We start from the raw sequence: 22,114 nt of genomic DNA, 5'->3' as shown, positions 1-22,114 counted from the left end.
TAGCCGAGCTCCTACAGCTACTGACTTAGAAAGTTGGGGACCCAGGTTTGATCCTGGCCTCAGCACCTAACTCAACATAGTGGGATTCTGGGTGAGTCACGTACCTCCTTGTGCCCAAGATCTTGCCTTTGGGATCTATTGACTTTGCTGATGGTTTTAGCTATGCTACACTGCATCTCTGGTGCTATGCAATATAACTAATACATAACATGCACAGAAACGTTTCTTTTTTGTATTATTAGAGTTTGATCAGTTAAAAAAAGTAACAGGAGGAATTTGGAGGAAAACAATGTGTTAATATTGAAAAAGTCACTGTTGATGTGGCAATGGTATGTTTACGTATAAAAACGAAATCGTATCACTATTATTGAAGTCACCCATCATGAACTCTCCATCCATCCAGACTCAGAAATACGTGGTTAGGCAGGCTCTAAAACATAGGCCTGAAGTTACTAATTGAGGTCACATGTGGGGTGACGCATAGCCGGCAGACAAACCCATGAACAGGAAACTCCTATCAATCCCACAGATAGGCAAAGCAACCACACAATGGTCCCAGAAGACTGACGCCAATAAAGCATACATGGCCAGTAGGGCGCGCGCATTCCCCAAAACCCCATAAAATCAGATGGCACATGAAGTTAGGAACACTCTGCTAATCAGAACACAGCACACACAGTAACAAACAGTGATCACATTCCTCTTGTGGTGGACATCTGGACACATACCCACTGGCCCTCATTGTGTCCATGCAAGGTCGAGGCTCACCTGCATTTGCTATCAGGGGCTTTATTTATGGCTCCAAGACCACAGCCCACGTACCTTACCTAAAAAGGAACGCCGAAATTGTTTTATGATGCCTACAGGAATGTATTAAATACCGCTCAGATCGACTGTACTTTGAGAGACAGTCCTTAAACTCCATTTCTGCAACTGTTCTCCCAGTTGTAGTGTTTTAAACCAACTGTTCCTGTGCATCTTGTCTTTTTGTTTTTTCCAAGGTAAATTCACATTCAATCAACATTTTTTAGAGCCAGATACGGGCCCAAATGTGACAGAGGGAAAGGAATCCCGTCTGGACAGTTTAAAATTTGTGCAAAAAGGAAGGTGAGCAGAAGCGACAATTGATTGGACATTCTGCTGAATCCACAGGGGGGAGGCGGCCCGTCCTGAAGCCGTCGTCAGAAGGGTAAGAGACTCCATCAGAGGCTTAGCCCCAGAGTTTGGCGTATGAAAAAACTAGGAGGAAACTTAATATTTAGCCTGTGTACCATTCCACTGACAGAAATCCGACATGTTACGTATTTTATGTGTGGTAACAAAGTAGTCGCAAGGCACCCTCAGAGACGTTTCCGTGGAGTTCAGCTTTTTTCGATAGTCAGCACGCTAGGAAAGGTGAATGATGTTTCGTCACTTGGACCTCTGGGTGTGACACAGATGGTACGCTTGTTGCTTCGGTGCGATACACGGTGTTGGGCCTCCCCACCTAGACTGCTGGGTGTGACAAAGATGGTATGCATGGGTCCCTGGGTGCGATATATATGGCCGGCACCTCAATCTTATATATATCTATATATATTTATTTATTTATTTAAGGATTTTCTCTGTGTTACTGGCTTCTTACCACTGTTGGTATCTAAAAGAAGTGAGAGATGTTGTTCACTTGGACTGCTGGGCATGACACATGTGGTACGCATGGCCCCTGTGTGTGATTCGGACTTTAGGGAAAACAACTGGATCAGGAAGATTATGTGTAGCTTCTGTTTGGACAGGAAGGGCCTGTGGTTGAGTAAATTCCTTTTTCTCTTCATAAATTATCTTTTCACAGAGCCAATACTGACAGACCATCAGGCTCACTTAGTCCTGTGTTCTGCACAGAGCTTCCCCTGTTCACAGGCTAGCATACACTAGAAGAGGGCTAAGGTATTTTTTTAGAAAGTCAGCATTTTTTCTTTGTCAATTTGTTTTCTTTGTTATATTTGAAAATGTAAGTATATTTTACATTGTGGTGCTGGTAAATGAATGCAACTGTATTTTGTCTTGAGTATCGTGTTTTGTCGGTGTCTCAATGTGCTCTATGAAGGTGTTGCTATTTCTCACAATCACTATCTAATTGCCAAAGTAAAGTTTGCAATTTGATGCCAAATTTCACGATGTATGAATTAACAACTGCACTTTTTTCCAGGTTGTGACCCTTCTTCCTATATAGAGCTATTTGTGTTTGTGAAATATTTATGTTGATGCCTCTGTAAATAACGCTGAGCACATAGTAAAGTAGCTAGAACTAGCAATCTTTGTGTATATATTTCCCCACAACCAGAGTAGAATTTAAGGCACCCTAAACCAGAAAAGCTCGAGGTATATATATAAATGGCGCATGCTCTCTCGCTCTCTTCACCCCCACAGCCAAAAGGAAGGGACCTTTTAAAATGAACACCTGAGGCACATATACGGATCAAATACAGAAGGAAAAAAGGACCGGAGAGAAGCACCATCAGAATTATGGGCAGAAGCCCAGACTGATAATCCAATCCCACAGTCAGCAAGCAAGGCATTCGGACCTCACCCGCAGGAATGGAGCTGCTTTCCCAGATTCCTGCTGTTCCCGCATTATGTAACACCAATCAGCAGGCTGAGGGGACCGAATGGGCCCATATCGAACAACAACTGTTAGGTCCCAGCATGACAGACTAACAGGCCAGCAGGCCTAGGCGATCCCAGCACCACCCCAGTCCAATGCTAGAGCTCCCAGAAGTTCGACCCCCAGTACCTCGCGTTCAGCCCATCGAACCCCCACAGCACAAAGAACATGCACGCCCATTGGTTCTGGTAAACATGCTCGAGTGACAGGGAGACTCATTGCGGTACTGGACAGTGACAACTAGCTGGGTGATGAAGGGGGTCCCAGTCCTCCTGGATCTAACTACAAGGAGGGAGGCACAGAGTTTGCTCAGGTAGCTGATGAAACAGAAAGCCAATTTGAGGACAAGTCCCAACTAAAAAGAACAGCGCATAGCTCAGAACGAAGGAGGCAACCTAGGTGGGATTTAGAGGAAAGGCACGAACTAAGGAGGGAGAGAGGGAAAGACGCTAACTAAGGAGGGTGAGAGACAGCGCACACTGGAAGCACAATGAAAAAGAGTAGGACGCCCTCCACCTGAGGAGGGCTGGGGTAGGTACAGAGCACCATTCGGGAAAGAGTCTGAGGGAGAACTAGAGAAGAGGCCTTTGGCTGGAATCCAAGCCTCACCACAGCACCAGCATAGGAGAGGGCTGACCAATAAATAAAAGATAAAGGTAGCCTGGTGCAAACTCTACTCTGACCAGGAGAACCAAGATGACACCTTTGCGTGCACACGAGGGGAACAGAGACGAAGATGTCTGCTTCTCATCCCGAACGCGAAGGAGTGACAAACTGACCAAGAGAGATAGTGGCCCGAGAGGAAGACTAGATCTTTACTCGTCTGTTTGGTCACCTGCTAGCCCACTGGACCAAGGGAAGAGACCAAGATGAGAGACCCTGGTCAGAGGAGGGATCCTTCAAACCAGAGGTTATGGCTGTTGCAGAAGGATGCATCCGGCACAGAGGGGGAGATCCCAAGTGCAACTTCCTCTACATGCAGGATTGTCTAAGAAGATAGGAACGCTATGTTGAGGAGAAACCGGTGGAGCTACCCAAAGCCAACAAGTAACTACTGCTGCAGAAGGGTACATCAGGGACCATCTATGTACCATAGGTTCAGATGGATAAAGAAGGGCTAAAGACCAAACTGCCACCACTGCTGGATGGGGGGGGGGGGGCAAGGGGGATGGATCTCATATTTTGAGAATACCACAGGAATAAACCTAGCAATAGGCAACGTCAAAAGTCTAAGTAGTCTTATCAGAGAGCAGACTAACACAGTTTTCACCCAAGTCTGCATCCCAGCAATCACGCTGACGAACACTGAGCATAACAGGGCCACTTTCAATTCGCACAAGCACCAAGTATGAAGGACTGCCGTGAGGAAAACATTCCCTCACTTGCCAGATGTAGGAGGGATAATAGCAGAAACTATGAAACCTGGAGAGACCATAACTGATTTTCTAGACAGGATAAGGGAACAATGGGGGCAAGAGACAGGACAGCCATGGACCGATACAGGTCCCCAAGTCGCATTCTTTTACAAGATCCTCAAGAAGGGGCTGCCCACCGAAATACAAAGTGGATTAAACAGCACAGTGGATCTAGACACCAAGCCCTGGCAGGTGATACAAGCTCCCATATTGCACTATCACAAAAATAAACAAGATAAGGACAGGGAAAGACAGGAGCAAGCCCAAGAGACACCGATAAGTTGATCCAAAACGAATTGAAAATAACCGCCTTCGAGGAGGCCGCAAGTGTGCAAATGGCACCAGTTCTGAAGGGAGTTCCACCACAAAACCCCAGAGGGTTTCAACCTAGCTACAACAGCATAAGACAGGGAGGCTGGCAGCAACCAGAACTTGGAGAGTGTTACTATTGCCACAAAATAGGCCACACGGTCAACAGATGCCGGCTAAAGGCATATCACGAACAGAGACTGGTTTGCCAGGTATAGTCCCTGCAAAATCATCATCCACAAAACCAAGCCCAGGGAAACCCAAATGTACCTTACACTCAGCTGTGGGGAAGTCAGTCCACTGCTGCACCACCGCAACAGGGGTCAGGTAGTTGGACAAACACGTAGCAACAGCAACCACAGACCAGGAACCCAGCCTAACAAAGACTGAGGCCACAACCACGGCAGGGAGGGATAACTGTTTGGGGAAGTAATGCCTTCAAGTGGAGGCCCTGTTTTAATTCCCAAGCGAATCTGTCCTGTCCAGTGTAGGAAGCCAGTTTCCCGTACACTTGGGATAGTGAGGACCCCATAACCTCCACACCACACGCATGAAATCTGACAGATCGCGAAGCACCGCATGGCGCAGAGCCAGTGGTTGTGTTGTTTGGGGAGGGGTTGACCAGAACAACCAGCCACCCCAGTCCATTACCATCATTTGGGCAAATTTCGATGAGTTCTTGGTTTTGCACCAGACTCTCCATGCAGCAATATTTTGCATCCTCCTTTCCCTCAAAGTTTTAAAGATGTGGTCCAAAAGGGGGGGGATGTGAGGGGGGAGCAGGGGAAAAGGGAGTCCGAAAAGATCCATCACAGCTCCCAACGAGAATACAGTGCAGAAATATGCTCACCTCTGGGTCAGGCCTAGCAAACAGGCAACGCATAAAACCTTAACACACCATCTGCAGGGAATAATAATCCCAAATCTTGGACATCGCAATATCAGAAGCACATGGGGGCGGCAGAGCAACTCTGACCCCCTCCAGTTCATGACAATTGAGATAACACTTTATCTGAAGATCGAGGGAAGCTCACAAAGACCAATAAAAAGAAGCTCAAAGCTAGCCCAAAAGAAGTCTCTAGAACAAGGGAGTAGTCAAGACACCTGGCACGTTGTACGCCACATGCAGGGACTTGAGGGGTAATCACATGATCACAGGCCACGTTGCAATCTCCAAACAACGTTCAGTTGCGACGTGCCTCTTCTTTAGAAATCGCCCCACACGCGTGTAGGTTGAAAGACACGGTCAGCGCCAACGTCACCCTCCACCCCTATGCACACCATAGAAGGGATAGGTCTGGAGGACAAGCGACACCCACAGAGCACTAGTTAATGACTGAAATCACCCACATGCTCACAAGATCACCGTATAAAAAAATGCTCTAGCGCCGTACACCCAAGTCAGTCACAGAGAGGGGGCGGGGGAGGCCCAACAACCCATAAAAATCCATGCGTCCATGAACAGTAACCCACTTTTTCCAAAATAGATACCCCAAGTGAGGCTACATTTCAGTGCCACACTTAAGTGTGCAAATAAAGTGTTGAAGAAACACACACCCCAAGAAAAGTATAGGAACCCCTAAGAAATGATTAGTGACAACACATTCAAGTATGTGATGTTTTCTAAAATAATAAACCAAACTTAGCCCCAATCCCACAGGTCTGCAGTCAAGCCTCCATGCCCACCACCTTCACAGCGGACCATCACCTTTTCAGGGCCACATTTACTGCAAACCATATTGTGACCTTTTGTATCGAACTGTCCCACATCAATAACCCCCACTAGATCAAGAACTACGAACTGCACCGCAAACTTTTTGAACTGTCAAAACAAAGAAACCCCCATCACCAGGGAATTAGACATCTCCACTGGATTCATCCCAAGACCAGCAATGTTCAATAATTTATTTATTGTTGCACATTTGTATACCCTTTTTCTTATGGGTGCTGCCGTGTCCATTCATTGCCAAAAAATTGCCTAATAAAACAAAGGACACCCAGAAATTGTCACAACGCTTGTGTAGGAACCTTTCTCACGTCACTTATAATTACACTGAACCCAACATCAGCATTCTATACGCGCTATACAGCACCCTCTTACACAACACATGGTATTACAGCACATCACCGCCGTGGATTCCAAGACATCAGCCAAGGCATGTTACGTCTGTTCGCTGATACCGAATGCAGTAGGCGCAGACAGGCTTATACGAGCCCCAAGAGGTAGCCCCCAAAAAAGCAAACTTCCTTCCCTACCTATATCTATTTAGGGGCAAGATACAACCCAACACAGTAGAACCCCATAGAATAGTAGAGAATCTGACCTGCTATGAGACCATCCCACAGCACTGTACCTTTTCACCAAGACCAACGATATTCAACCTCAGCTAGATAGGATATGCAGGAAGGGCACCATAGGGGAAGTTACTGTTTGGCCCAGAGACTAAGAAATTCCAAGAGGTCGCAAAACCACCAAACCACTGCACAAATATGTCTGCTCCTGCTTCCATCTGTGGTCCCAGGGTGGCCCTTAGCAGATCAGGGGCTGTCTTCTTCAATAACAAACAAACGCCAGACATTGAGTTCCAGTTTACAGCCATCCACCTCTATGATACAAAGGCAAATGAGCCTCATAAGGGACCCCCATGTCCAGATATCTGGGATACTGAGATAAACGTGGCTAGAAGGGAGGGGGCAACCCCCAAATGGTATGGAAACTTAATCTGCATTCCTTGCGTTTCAGAGGTAAAGGAACAATTCCACATGGAACAAATGTAAACTTTGGCACAATCCTGCACATTCCAGAAATGCAGTGGGGCACCGCCACGCTGATGGACACTTACTGGAAATGCTGCGAGTTTGCCTACATTCAGCTCATCCCCAGATGGCGTGGCCTCCACTCGTCATCAGACACACACCAACCCTGGTTATTCCCGGAGGAGAACTGCCAGAGTTGTACCAATACCTGCTAAAGAAGAAGACAACTTTGTTGCATCGGGCTCGAGGAAAAAGAACTGATGATTATTTTTACTGGGCTCAGTAAAAAGACATTCCAGAACAATTCAGACTGTTCTCTGAAGCACAAATCAGCAGGAGGCTCTCATGCCCTTCTTCACCATGCAGACAAAAGAGAACGCCCGCTGCTTACTAATAACCAGGTGGTAAATGCTCAGGATGATGAACAGCACTGGGCTCGGCCTTAATTCGATCAAGGAAGAACTGAGACCTATCTGCCTCATGGTGGTACAACATTGGTATGTGTTGGACTTTATGACTGCAAGGGAGGGAGGGAGGGGTGTGTATCAAGATCGGTGAATTCTGCTGCACATTTATACCAGGCAATGACACAGACAATGGGACTCGGACTCTTGCAAGCCAAGCATTGCATTGCTTACAAAGAGACGTGTGTGAGGAGGGAGGTGGCCCTGAGCAGGAGTGGTTCACGGACTGGTTCTCCTGGCTTCCCCAGTGGCTGTCCGGTCTGTGCACATCACTGTTGCCCATTTTCACATTATTATCGTTTTTGTGTGATTTCCTACAAGTGGGGAGTTCCTGCTGTAAAAACGCAGTCTTCAAATTGGGTATAATGCATGTAACTAGCGAAGTAGTAGTAGTAGTAGTAGTAGTCAAAACTGAAGAACAACAAGCCTCCAATAACGTGTCTGTCATGAACTCGGAGTTAGATAATATAGTTGAAAATTCAACTACAGGGGGTAACGTTAATATTGAAAAAAAGAAAATCGCATCACTATTATCAAATTCACCCATCATGAACTTTCGATCCACCCAGACTCAAATACGTGGTCAGGTCGGCTCTGAGACCAAGGCCTGAGGTTACTAATTGACAGGGCAAAGGTGAGGTGACAAGTAGCCAGCAGAAAATGGAGAGAACTTGAAACTCAGATCAATCGCACAGATAGGTGCAGCGACACCACAATGGTCCCAGGAGACTGACCTAAGTAAAGCACATATGGCTGGAGGGGTGCGCGCATTCCCAAAACACCATAAAGTCAGATGCCACATGAAGTTCGGAACACTCCGCCAATAAGAGCACAGCACGCACAGTAACACAAAGCTATCACGCTCCCCTCATGCCGGACATCTGGGTACATACCCACTGGCCCTCATTGTGTCCACGCAAGGTCGAGGCCCATCTGCATGTGTTATCAGGGACCTTATTTACAACTCAAAGACAACAGCCCACATTCCTTACCTAAAAAGAAATGCCAAAATTGCTTTAGGATGCCGAGAGAAATGTATAAAACACCACTCAGATAGATTCACATGGAGACAGTCCTAAGACCCTGTTTCTGTAACTGTTCCCTCAGCCGTAATGTTTAATTTCTATTTTGCCAAATGTTTCTTCTTTTTGTTTTTTCAAGGTAAATTCACCTTCAAATAATACATGTGGGGAAGCAACACAGAAAGTGGAATCATGGAGGGGGGAGGAAGTAACACAGAAGATATTTGGAGGCAACACTGTGTGCACATGGGGGAAGCAACACTGAGTACAGTGGTGGGGGAGCAACAAGAATGACGTGAAAAGGGAAGCAGTTGAAGGCAAAGCAACATGGAATGGGGGGCTAGTGGACAAACAATAGAGAGCACAAAGTCAAAATGAATGGGAGAGTGGTTTGAATGGCAAAGCTGTATTCAAGTGACAGCTCACAAGAAAGTGGGACAACGTTGTGGAAAATGACATTTGTATAATGTAATGAAAAAAGTGCTGAGGGAAGTAGGCAAAACATTGATGGTAAAAATACAAGCACCTTCATGGAATTCTTAAGAAACACATGCTTTTTTTTATTTATTTTTTATTTTATTTTTAAACTTGTAATAGTGTTAACTGTAGGAGATTTAAATTAGCATGCAGAAGTATAGGGAAGACCCTCCTTGAAATGGTTTCAAACAATAGTACACCGGAGGGCAAGCGGAATGGCGAATACGTATGAAAGTAAATACACTGAGAGCAGCTCGAATGGCAAAGGTGTTGAACGTAGAACTTTTATGTTATGAAAAGAAATGTGCTGGAAGAAGTAGGGAAACACACAGTACGGGAAAACCACAAACTATCACAAAGTACTTAAAAGATAGGAATAAATAAGACTCCCATAAAACAGGCACTTACAGGAAGATAAACCGAGCTAATCAGAGAGATGGTAAACATGCTATGCTCCATGGGTGGGACAGACTAGATGGACTGGTTAAAAAGGTCAAGCCACAGAATAATAACCAAAATAAAAAGTTACAAAAAGTTTCTGTTCAGATCAGCTATCGATCTGCCCCCGAGTCTTTCGCAACTAGACCGTCTTTGACCTATCAAGGGATTCTAAACCCTTAAACTTGAGTTTACGTTACGTTTTAAGGTTGGCGAGCTGAACGGCTTTCTGCAAGTCACAGCGGGTGGTACTAAACTTCTATTTCAATCAATAATCTGAAGTTTACACCCAAAAACTATTTTGTGTTGGTACAAGCCCAGTCTATTGGCCGCGGAAATTTTGAGATCGTAGCTGGTACTTACTCAGACGATCCGACTCGGCCATTGCGGGTGAATAAAGTTGCCTTGGTCTGTGGTCGGCAGCATAGGTCTGCGGCTGCAGGGCTCTTCCAGCGACTACAACGCGGAGATCGCCTTTTCCCACAACCTATGGAAAGAACCGGGCGCGCCGCGGCATGCCCGCACCGGAGCGCGACCAAGGCACGTCTGCACGAACCCCCGGATCACAACACCTCTCAGAGAGTCGCGTCATCTCCTGAAGTCCTGAGTCAGGGAGCACGGTGAGCCGGGGTCAGCTGACACCGGAGGAGGCACGGCGCGGCACAGCTTGCACAACAAACTCAAAGGAGGCCAGGGTCTGGGACGCGTCTGTCGGGAGCTGCTAAACGCCACACAGAGCTGATGCAGAACGTACAACAGAAGCAGGAAACAGGACTCTACCGTGACCCACGTTAAATAGGTTTACAATGGCGCTAAGAAAGAAGACACGTCTGCAGCATGCGCCCATTTAGCGGTAACTGTGAACTTTTAAAAAATAAACATAGCTTTAGATTTTGCCACTCTCGGTAGCTGGCTCTGACTTTATCACTTACTGATTATGAACATGCGACACCCACATGTATTCAATAAAGATTGCTTACTAAGATGCTATACCGCCATGTATGTTTGTTTTGTTAAAGACAGCGTATAATAATACTTCCAGCAACGTCACCGAGGCCTAGGGCCACAAGATATCTGTTTCCCTGCCCATACAATGTTTCTGAAACTCCTCAGTAATTTTTAATCAAGCACAGACAAAAGTAACAGGTTGCTCCTAAGAGAACTATTGGCTTTGGCGGCGATTTTTAGCCAGGCTGTACAGCAGGGCGGCTGCTGTGCCGAACGGCGAAAAATCATTTAAATCTATGACACGAGCGCTACATGCTTTTTAAAAATTAAATAAAAAACAAAAACAAACAGGGGAGCAGGTTAGGGAGTGAGCCAAAACTTAGTGAGGGGGGTTGGGGGAGAGAAAAGATGCATGCAGGGTGAGAAGACACGCGGGATACAATGAGGGAACACATTGGCCATTGGTGTGTGTGTGTGTGTGTGTGTGTGGGGGGGGGGGGGGGGATAGCGAGTGGCTGTGTATGGCATACATATCGGAGGGTGGACGGGGAAGTGGAAGCAATCTGCAAACGGAGGGTGGGTGGAAGGAACTGGAGCGGCATGCCGACAATGGAAGGAGGGGATGGGAAAGCACACGGACAACAATGGGTGCGCAGGAGAAATTAGATGGGGCAGCAAGCTGACAACAAAAGATCGACGGGGGGGGGGGGGGGCGTTGGTGCAGAAGGTTGACAGGACGGCAGCAGTTGGGTGGAAGGCCCTGGGGCAGCCAGCAGCAGCAGCAGGTGGGGGGGAGGGAGGGCCGGGGGAAGCGGGTGGGTGAGAGGGCAGGGACAGCAAGCTGACAACAGAGGGCAGGTGGGGTAAACTGGGACAACCGTGAGTAGAAAGGCAGGGCTGGGGAAGTGAACGGAGAGTCGAGGGAAGGGTTGGGGAAGCAAACGAATGGGGGAGGGCACGGTTGGGAAAGCACACTAAGGGTGGAAAGGTGGCGCTGGAGAAGCAAAGGGTGCATTGGGACACAAACGGTGGGTGGGAAGGCAAGATTGGGTAAACAAGCAAATGGTGGGTGGGAGGGCGAGATTAGGGAGGCAAATGAAGGGCAGGAGAGCTGGTTGGGGAAACAAAGAGAGGGCAGGATGGCCAAGGGGTGGCGGGGAAGCAAGAATGGACAGGAAGGTGGGCAAGGAGGAAGCAAGAAAGGCAACTGAGGGAGAGTGAGAAAGAGGAACTCAGAAGAAGAAGTAGACAAGGGAGACAGCTGGAATACACATGCACCCTCGTAGAGTGCTTAAACAAAAAGAACAAGCATTGACAAAGCCAACAGGTCTTGCCTATGCAAGATCTATTGGCTTGGTTAATGTTTTTTAGCCATGTTGCAAATAGCTGAAAGTAAAAATAAAAAGCTTTATGACACAGCCAACATTGACTGCGTTATATAATTTTATTTCCTTAACTTGCAGCTATGCTGCACTGAAGCAAGTGCTGATGTATAATCTGCAAAAAATGTGTAAAATATGAAAGTCTTTTTAAAAATTCAAAAAATGCACTTTATTCCCAGGCAGAATTGTTTCATCTTAGTAGTAGTAGCACATCAGACTAAATCAGTAAAAGTATATCTTTATAAGGAATAGTTTTCAATCATGAATGTTAAAATGTTGATGCTTTCACCTACCTTGACAATGCCAATAGTGAACTAAGGGAAGTCAGTTATGTGCACCCTTTGGGTGACCTGGGTTGCTATTCTGCATGCACATTTTAGTAAAATCAAATGTTTGAGAAATTTTCATACAGCGCACATCGTGAAGGTATGTATTTCAAGATCGTGTTATATGTAATAATAAAGAACTAGCATTGGCAAAGCCAATAGTTTTGCTTATGCAAAAGCCATTGTCTTTGTAAATGTTTTTTGTACATGTTGCAGATGACTATAATAAAGATGTAAAGTAACAGAAAGAGCTGCAAACTTGGGGAACTGGGTTCAAGTCTAGGCGTCAACTCAACATCCTGTGATCCTTGCCAAATCATGGAATCTCCTCAGCACGATTACAAAAAAGGCGTCTTTGTGAAATATAACTGGTTCTCTTCTAAAGCGCTGAAATAGTTTATAGAACTTTTAAGGGCTTTTTTTTTTTTTTTTTTTTTTTTAAATAAAAGCTTCCCTTACCGTGAAAATGGTGATCAGTCAGGTGTGCCAGTGTCCTAGGTGATAAGAGGAAGCCTGTGAGGTAGCAGGCCCGTGAGAGGAGAGAGAAAGGGCCAGGAAGCGTGGCGGTGGAGGAGACGGCACTCGCACTGCGGCACAAGGAGCAGTGGGACGGAGGAACGTGGCTAGGGAGCGGGGAGATATTGGTCATAGCTGATTTTGAGTTGGGGTAGTAATAAAATATAGCAATAATAGGTGTTCAGAGGGTTTCCTAGAGGTTTTGACCCCATGCCATGTCACCTACTGCACCATTCGAATCATGGCCCTAGTGCCTGCAAGGTAACTGCACTTGTGGCTGCTTCTTTAGTAGTAAAATATCACAGTAATCTGTGTTCAGTGGGTTTTCTAGACCTTTTGGCACCTGTGGCATTGTACCTGTGGTACCATTCAAATCATGACCCTAGTGCCTGCAGGGAGAAATGAGGAAATTGTTTATATCCAGTAATATATGTGAATCAAAAAGGCGTAGTTGCAGATGGAATACATAAATGTTGTATAGCTGAACAAACACAAAAGCTCTCATAAAAAGTGCCCCTAAACTTATCTAGATCTCCAAAATGAGTAGCCACAGATTTAATAAATAAAGCATATGCTTTACACTTGAAAGTAAAAACCAAGCATTGTTAAATTGTTTTACAATGTGGCTGGCTCATTCCTGTGAAAAGATTTTACACTGTGCTTGACAGTGAATGAGCCACAAACATTGTAATGTGCCCAAGATCACCATTTGTTAGACAAGCTGTGACAAATGCGGTTTTGTAATTTGTTCCTAAAAAGGCAGTTCACAGGATAAATGGACTCCCCAAAAAAGCTTAAATTTTAGCAAAAACATATTATATTATATATATAAACAAAGTTTCTGCAAAAATTCCAAAAATGTATTTCCTCGACAATCAGAAAGGTTTCATCTTAGTTGTACTAGTACATCAGCCTAAATCAGTGCAGTTTTTTTTCTAATAGTTTTCAAAAAATATTTTAGAAACTTTTAATCTTCCACTCACCCTGACAATGCCAATAGTGAAATTCATGCTCCATGAATAAAATGCAAATGTTTTGTGCAGCTGAAGATCGAGATAGCTATTTCAAAAGGTATGTCTCAAATAAAAAAATAAATAAAAAAAAAAATAAAAAAAAAAGAAGAAGGTCACAAGCAGGCTCCACGGAGAAACTATGCTGCGTTCCTCTTTACTGTAAACGCTTTCACTTTGAAGTTAGGCAAAAGCAATGTAAACACCACTCTCCCTCAAAGACAAAGGTTGACATCTGAACTGTCTTTGAATGCCCATCAAATATTATTAGATAGGAACAAGATTTTCAGGCCTGTCTATTACAGAAAATGAGTTTGTGAAAAAATACTGTAAAGATGGCTTTGGCACAGTGAGGTAGTGACTCGAGCTGGGGAGCCTAAAGCAAATAAAGCCAACAAATGGAAAGCGGGACAACATGAGTTACAAACCACAAAGCAATGGCAAGCAAGGGGAAGAATGCATTCCCAGGTCAACTTTCGGAAATTCCCCAATATGTCTTTGGCATACCACACAGCTGTGCTGTCTGGTAGGCTGCGACCTAAAAAGGTAACACTTAAAAACAAGCACTTGCAATGCAATAGGTCTTGCGGTTTCTTGAGTTAAGGCTATAGGCATTGTAAATACATAACTGTACTTTTGTTGCCACATAAACTGGTCAACCCAGCCTCAATGTCGTCTTTTCATGCTATATAATTTCCGTAGCCCAGCATTTAGCTAAAACACTTCCATTTTATCTTCTTCCTCCACCTTAAAACATATACAATCATGATATAAACCTTTATCAGAAATACCCCTTTGGCATTAGAGTGTAATGCTCAAACACCATAACAAAAATATAATTTTGGACGGACCGGAGGGTGAAAGGAAAGAGTGAGTCCGGAGTAAAGATGGAGAGGGCAAGTGGCGTAGTAAGTGTCATGGTCCCTGGAGTAAGAAAGAAAAATGATTGACTGGAATTTTGTTAGGAAAGTACAGCAGTAAAAAGAGTTACATGAGGTCTGTAGGTCTCTGGGCCCCAGTGCCACTGCGCCTGTTGCTCCATTGATAAATAGACCTCAGGAGAGAAAGAGGATGGGGCAGATAAAGGAAGCAAAATAAATACAACAGACAAAAGGAAGAAAGAGAATGAAATAAAAGAAAGAAGGGAAAGAAAGAACGAGAAAATGAAAACACAACTAAGACGAAATGAAGCAAACGTGAGACAAAAGCAAAAGGGAAGGAGGCTAACGAACTAAAGATAAAGAGGAAAAAATAATGAAATAAGTGTGAAAAGAAAGAGAAAAATTAGCATTAGAGAAAACAAAGAGATGGCAATAGAAACAAGCAGCAAAAGAACCAGGGCATGTATGTACTGACACATATTCCACAGACATAGAATGGAAAAACCACTTTGACATTTCAGGTCCTGAAAAGTAACTTGTGGCTTCCACATACAGATGGCTAAGAGAGGGATTTATAGTAAAAACATGAATTGACAGATAAAGATAAGAAAAACACCTTAGAAAGGAAGGAAGATAAAACAAAAAAAAAGTAAAAGGACGCATACTGAGTCAAAGGAAAGAGCAAATGAAAAAGACAAAGAAAGAATGAATGGAAGAGAAAAAATAATGAAAGAATGAACGCCTGATGAAGAAATGAGTGGAACGAAACAAGGAAAGAAAGAACCAAGTTTTTGCAAGTTTGAAAGAGGCGGTAGGAAGAGCAAAATAAAAAAAGGGAGAGGAGTAGAAATACACAGTTGAAAGAAAGAGCAAGAATTAACATGTGGATTTTTAAGAGCTGGATATAGAGAAAAGTGGGGGAGAAAGAAAACATTGAGAGTAAACAGAGCAAAGAAAGTAAAGAACGGAGGGAGATAGGTAAAAAAAACCCCTCCCAAATTAAGATGGCAGCTAAGAATAGATTTAATTGGCTTCCCCATGTCCTCAAACAGACGTCAGAGTGTGGACCAGCAGGGAGGCACTGCAGAACACCAGGAGGTGCATTAGCAGAGTTGTATGTGAACCCAATACAGCAATATTGGGGCGCTTCAGATTAGGATTAGGGGTATAATCAGAGCTGTGTCCCGGCCCAGTGCTGGAATAACAGAAATGCAGCGGGTAAGGAATGAGCAACTGAGCACTGTGTAATTCCTGGTATTGGAATAATGGTATACTGCAGGTTAGGGTTGAGGTGCACTGACAGTTTTATGTGGGCTGCAGTGCTGGAATAGTAACATGCACACAAGGTCAGAAGTAAGGCATTTTAATGAAGCCGTGGGTGGAACCTAGTATTGGTTTGCTAGTGTTGCCCAATGTTAGCCTGAGGTGCCCTGGTGAAACTGCAAGTGGGGTACAGCAGGATTGGCTTTTCTCTGAACCACAGAAGCGACAAGGGGCATGTGTGAGCCTTAATACTGAGAAGAAACATGCACTGAATGTTAGAATTGATGGATTCTGGCAGTGCTTTGGTGGCTCCAATCAACAGTGTTGGATGTTAGACTTGAGGTGCACTGGTTGAGCTGTGTTTTGCTCCTCTGGGTCCAGTATTGGCTTGGCATTGGAAATGAGTATTAGAACTGAGGTGATGTAACAGAAGTTTATGTGAGCGGGGGTACCAGTACAGGAAAGGAGGTAACCTTGTTAGGGTAGAACTGAGGAGCACTGAAGCAGCTGTACCCGAGGTCCCAGTACTGGAACAGCACTGTGTACTAAGAACTGAGGTGCTTTGGCAGACAGCGTGTGTGGTGTTCTGGCACAGCTCGTGGGCTTGGTGTGTGAACTGAGGTGTACTGACGGAGCTGTGAGTGGGTTCCCAGTATGGAGCAGAACTGTGCACTGTCTCTAAGGATTGCAGAGCCCTAGTAGGGCTGGGTCCAAGGCTATACAAAATTACAAGTGATCCTCCACACTAGGGACCACATGTAGGCACACTTGGTAAAGAAAATCCAAGCCAAGGAAGGGCAGGAGCCAGGCAGCTGAGAGAGGCAGCTGAGAGAGGGTGCAGAGAGCCCACAAAGACCAAATGTGACCAAGATAACAGCCTGATTTATAGCCTTGTTTACAGCTAAGCTTAGAGCAAGAACTCTCTGCAAATAAAAAGGGAAGCTTCACTGGACAGGAGCAGGAAACAAATTAAAACAAGCATTTGCAATGCAAAGGGTCTCACGTTTACTTGAGTTTAAGCTATTAGCGTTGTAAACTCCTAACCGGACTTTTCTTGCAAAATAAACTGAAAAGTAAAACAGATTCACTTAAGCGAGCCGACGGCCACCATGAGCGCAAAGCAAACACACTAAAAGTATACAGAAGTTCGCTTGCAGTGAAATGTATCGGCAAAAGTGGAATTATCCATGTAACGGGCAAAAGTGCAAATATCCATGTAAGAGGGTCAATGTCATGGAAAGCGCTCTACTACTGCCCAACAAGTTCGCGCTGCCTACAAAATAAAGAGAAAAAGCAGTCCAGAAACCATACAGAAAACATGGAGCATTGTATGTTTTTAGTAGATGGCCGGTGCGCTCGAGGTGAGCTAAACACCGGAAAAGGCAGGACATATGCATGCCTTTCACTAATTAAATCAATTGAATTTTTAAAGGCAAGCCCACAAACCAACCAAACTGATGGGCTTGACATGGACGTGGTTAAAAGTCCACAGAGAGATTACACCAGGGACAGAGCGCTTTGCGCTCGACCCTAAAAAAGCCCTCTTCAGACCAGATAAACAGGACAAAGGGTAAATATACAGTTGTTGGGTCCCCGCTCCCACACAGATGAAGGAGGGACAAAGAGGCATGACTGACCACTAGCAAGTAAGGATTTTTAAATGACACAAACTACCAAATGAAATAGCTCGACACCCACAGAAGTATACAAGAGGTTGTACGCTCACGCTTGACCTAACGAGTAATTATACCCCCTACTGCTGCCTTCTTGTAATTGCATCTCTTGTAATATAATTCCATTGTTGAGTTCCATTTTTTCTCCCGTCCCTGTGCTCCTACATTGGAACTTATGGTTTGACCTACCTACAAAAAGTTCAAATGAATACATAAGGCTTACTCCTGGGTGGTGGTGTGGGATAGGAACTCAGATACAGTGAATTGTCTTTATTATGTTGAAATGTGCAACAGTGTTGCAAAATAGTATATATATATATATATATATATATATATATATATATATATATATATATATATATATATATAGACTTGCTGTGAGTTATGCCCAACACATATAATATGCATGTAATCTGGCTCAGTGGCGTTTTAACAAAGGATGTTTCACGCCCCACCCCCTTCAAAGAACCTTGAATGAATTAAAATGCAGTGCAAACAATAAAGAGGCCCAAGATGTGTTTATACTGGCAACATTTATTGTTTTATTTTTATTTTAAAAAACAAGTCCTAATGCTGCTCTGAGCAGTGTCAGCATTGGCCACAGGGCAGGCTCGGAGCCTGTACCTGCACTGCAAGATGGAGGGGCGGCGGCGGGGCGAGAAGCGGAGCTGGGATACGTTTTTTTTTTTTAGTTTATTAAAAAAATCCTTGCCTCCCCAAGCCCCACCCCCTGTAACTCCGGCGAGCCACGACTGTGACTAATATCAGTAGGGCACACTGTTTGTAGCCCTGGACTTAACTTTAAAATCCAAGGTGCATTATTTGAGTTGTATTTTCATTTACTTTTAGTAAAAACATGTGGACTAACACACCTGACAAACACGTTGCAAGTAACCGGAATCATGGAGCCCTGTCGACATGGAGCAATTTGGCAAAGTTAGGTAGGGAAAATCTGCTTAGTTGGTACCAAACACTGACAGTATTTTTAAGCTCAATCTTGGCTCAATAGACTGTGTCGTATACTGGGCTGTCTTATTCCCCTTCTCATGACAGAGTATTCATTTTGTGGTTTTGAGTTTCTAAATTAAACAAGTTCAGAAAAGAAACACATTGGGCAGAAAATATTTCTATTGTAAATGTGTTTTGAAGGTGCCAATGCATCAAGGCATTGTTGGAAATTCTGATTTTTTGGATGATTTCTTGAAGTTACTCTTCTGTTTTCTTCTCATTTGGTGAGTTTTGTACATGCTGGAGAGGGGTCTTGTAATGAGGACTAAGAATTACTTCTGTGAAATAAGTAGGCAAATAACTTCTAAAATCACAGTGGCAAAAAACGTTGATGCCTCACACCTTCATTTTTTCCACAACTAGAATTAGAAATGAAAGGATTCCACCATTGGAAGGATAACAAGGTAGAGCTCTTCTTTGAGGCACTAAGAAGTCATTTTCCAAAATGAGGATGTTTTGTGATTAGGTGCACAAATACCTAAATATGCCAAGCACAAATATTTCACTAGTCAGCATGATACCAGCTGTTTCACATGTCTATATGGATCAATCATGTTTATGCTTGCTAGTGGAAGCTCTTGTATCACAGGTGCCACTCGTGTGAATATACCATGGTTCTCCCGGTCTGTCTTAAAGAATCATAACCAGTGAAAGTGACTTGTTTTTCGTCAGTTTGATGCCAATTCAGTAGTTGTTGGGCAGGAGGGGGGATTCACTGGAAAAAAAATAAAGGTTACAGGGACGATCTAGTTAGGAATGGGAATTAAAAAGAACAAAGAAATTCACTTAAAAATAGTTAGGCTCACATTTTAAATGCACAAAACCATAGAAATTCACCGGTTCAAGTTAGAGTTATCTCAAGTAACTATAACTCGGGCCCCAAGACAGCTATAACTCGCACCGTCGTCATGCACTGCTAAGGACCCCATAAATTACAGAACCCATGATATCTTTGATAACATCACTGATAATAGATGAACCCCTCACAGTATAGGAAATTAAGGAGGCCATTTCAATGCTGGCCCATGGTAAGACTCCGGGACCAGACTGGTTCCCAGCGGAGCATTACAGCAAGTGTGGAGACCTCTTAGCCCTGCACCCGAAGTCCCACCTGGCCTCCACTGAATGCTCTGCCTACCGTCCCATTTTCCTTTTAAACATTGAAATTAAAATACTCTCTACCATACTTGCTACCAGACTGAAAAGAGTACTGCCCTCCCTGGTCCACCCAGATCAATGTGGGTTCATGCCAACCAGAAGCACTCGCCACTGCCTTCTGCAGCTTCACGCAGCGTTTGCTTGCCGTCAATCTCTACCCCCACAGTTGGCGCTACTACTCAGATTTAAAAAAAGCTTTAGATACTGTTGAATGGTCGTATCTCTTTCAAGTGCTTGCAAAAACAGGGATCGGCCCTAGATGTCAAAGGATGGTGCAGCTCCTCTACTCCAATCCAACTGTCCGAGTACAGGTGAATGGAGTGATCTCAGATCCTTTGCTTATTTGCTGAGGAACCCGCCAGGGGTGCCCCTTATCCCCACTCCTCTTCACACTAGCGATTGAACAGCTGGCGAAAATCATTCGAGAAGACCCTCTACTTAGCGGATTTGCTCAGCCCACCGGGCGAGAGGACCGCATTGCCTTGTACGCCGATGACGTAGTTGTCTATCTAACATATCTAGCTAAGAGCGAGCCCTGGTGTCTGTAATTACTGACATTGTTCTCTGAAGCCTCAGGCCTCATGCTGAACCCTGATAAATCTATACTGGTCCTGTTGCACCCGGCGAGAGATTGCTACGATTGGCAGGACAATATACCTATCTGACGAAACAGCTTCCGGTATCTGGGTATTATAGTTGCTTTATTGCTGAGCTGGCATGGTCTCTTAACATCTTGCTGCTCACCCAGAAAGGTGAAGGAAGATCTCAGGAGGTGGCAGACCCTACCCCTACATGTTAAGGGCAGAAATGCCCTTTTGCAAAATGATGATACTGTCCGCTTCCTTTACCTTCTGCAGAACTTTCCCTATCAGCTTCCCAAGTGGTGGTTTCGGGATGTGGAGGCTGTAGCACGGCAATTTCTGTGGTATCAGACTCGCCCACGACTTGCACTACAAAAATGCCAGCGGGGAGTTCACGAAGGAGGGCTCGGAATGTCTAACCTGTACCTTTACTATTTAACCACGCAGCTGTTGGTAATTAATGGTTGGTGGGGGGGGGTGGGGGGGGGGGGGTCAGACCCAGCATATAAGCTCGAACTACTGACAATGGGCTTCCCGAAACTCATTGGGTTACTGTATAAAGCCCCCCCTGTCTAAAGAGATTCCCGATGTGACAGTTTGATACTTGTGGGGTGGAGATCAGTACAACGAGAAACAGGGTGGTGGACACACCTTAACCAGTAACCTCCACTGCAGCAGGGGACATGGCTCCGAGAGGTCTCCGCTCAGGAGAGAACTGGGACACAATAGGTATCTCTGTCCCGGGAGATGTCTGGGCGGGTAATAACATGCTCTCCTTTCAGGAAATGGAACAACGTTACTCACTCTATAAGACCCAGTTCCATAAATACCTACAGCTCCGGCATGCATTGCACACACGTATCCAGGCTAGCACGGTCCTCCCTGAGTTTAGTCTAGCAGAGGCAAAGGTTTTGATGGGCAGCCTAGGTAGAGGCAGAGTCTTCCAAATATATCAAAGTATGGAGTTGGCCGCTGTTTCTATGGGTGTGAGAATAGGTGTGAGAGGGTGTATCTGGGGGTGAGAGTGGATGTGCGAGTGTCTGTCTGGGTGTGACAGGGCATAATCAGTGTTTTAGTGGGTGTATCAGTGTGTGCGCTGGTCTGTGAGTGGGTGCATGAGGGAGTCAGTGGGTCTGGGTGGCTGGGTGTGTAAGTTGAATGGGTCTGTGAGTGGGTGCATACCTATCAGAGTAAGTCTAAGAGTGGGTGTGTGAGGGTCTGAATGGGGCTGTGAGTGGGTGCACGAGGGTCTGAGTGGTTCAGAGTGTGGGCATGCAAGTGGGTGGGAGAAAGATTGAAAGCGAGGGGGGAGATGGATGGTTTTTTTAGGCTTGGATATATACTTAGAATGAGATGTCTAGACCAAATGAAAAGAAAAATGTATTTATCATTTAAATAGAGTAAGATCACCTTTCAGTATGAGGCTTAAACAATTGCACTTAAAAAAAAAAAAATACAAAAAGGAGGGGAAATGAGTCTGGATGAACTGGAAACCTCCAAGCTCAGTGTGAAGGTCTGTGGCCTTGGAATCTTCACTCATGATGCTTTTTGAAAATCCACTAGTGTCAGCTGTGCAGCCACTGAGCAAACAATCGTGTACTACCTGAGGAAGGCGGAAGCTGAAACGTTGTAGTAGAAATATATTTTTGTTCTTTAGTGAGATCATCAGTTTGAGTCACTTCTGAGAGAGAGAGAGAGAGAGAGAGAGAGAGAGAGAGAGAGAGAGAGAGAGAGAGAGAGAGACACACAAACACACTTAAAAAAAAACCAAAAGGTTAAAGTAACATTATAGTAAGGTGAATGTGCCAGTTACAACATTAACATTTTGAACTAAAAAAAAAAAAA

The 22,114-nt window shown here is 44.7% G+C and overlaps 1 protein-coding gene across 3 annotated transcripts in view; it reads right to left on the bottom strand.

Moving 5' to 3' along the window:
- SLC11A2 (solute carrier family 11 member 2) overlaps window positions 1-22,114 on the bottom strand; it is a 334,480-nt gene that overhangs the window by 220,304 nt on the left and 92,062 nt on the right. Inside the window, exon 1 of one of the 3 annotated variants that reach the window (XM_069230912.1) lies at window positions 9,887-10,100. The exons of the other annotated variants lie outside the window; for them this stretch is intronic. Coding sequence (XP_069087013.1) covers window positions 9,887-9,908 — 22 coding nt within the window. The 5' untranslated portion in view covers window positions 9,909-10,100. Of the gene's footprint in view, window positions 1-9,886; window positions 10,101-22,114 lie in introns of those variants that run through there. 3 annotated transcript variants of the gene reach the window in all.

Source organism: Pleurodeles waltl, chromosome 4_2 (genome assembly GCF_031143425.1).
Source record: "Pleurodeles waltl isolate 20211129_DDA chromosome 4_2, aPleWal1.hap1.20221129, whole genome shotgun sequence".
Lineage (NCBI taxonomy): Eukaryota > Metazoa > Chordata > Amphibia > Caudata > Salamandridae > Pleurodeles > Pleurodeles waltl.
The sequence above is the reverse complement of the archived record's forward strand: the minus strand, read 5'-3'. Positions and strand labels throughout refer to the sequence as shown.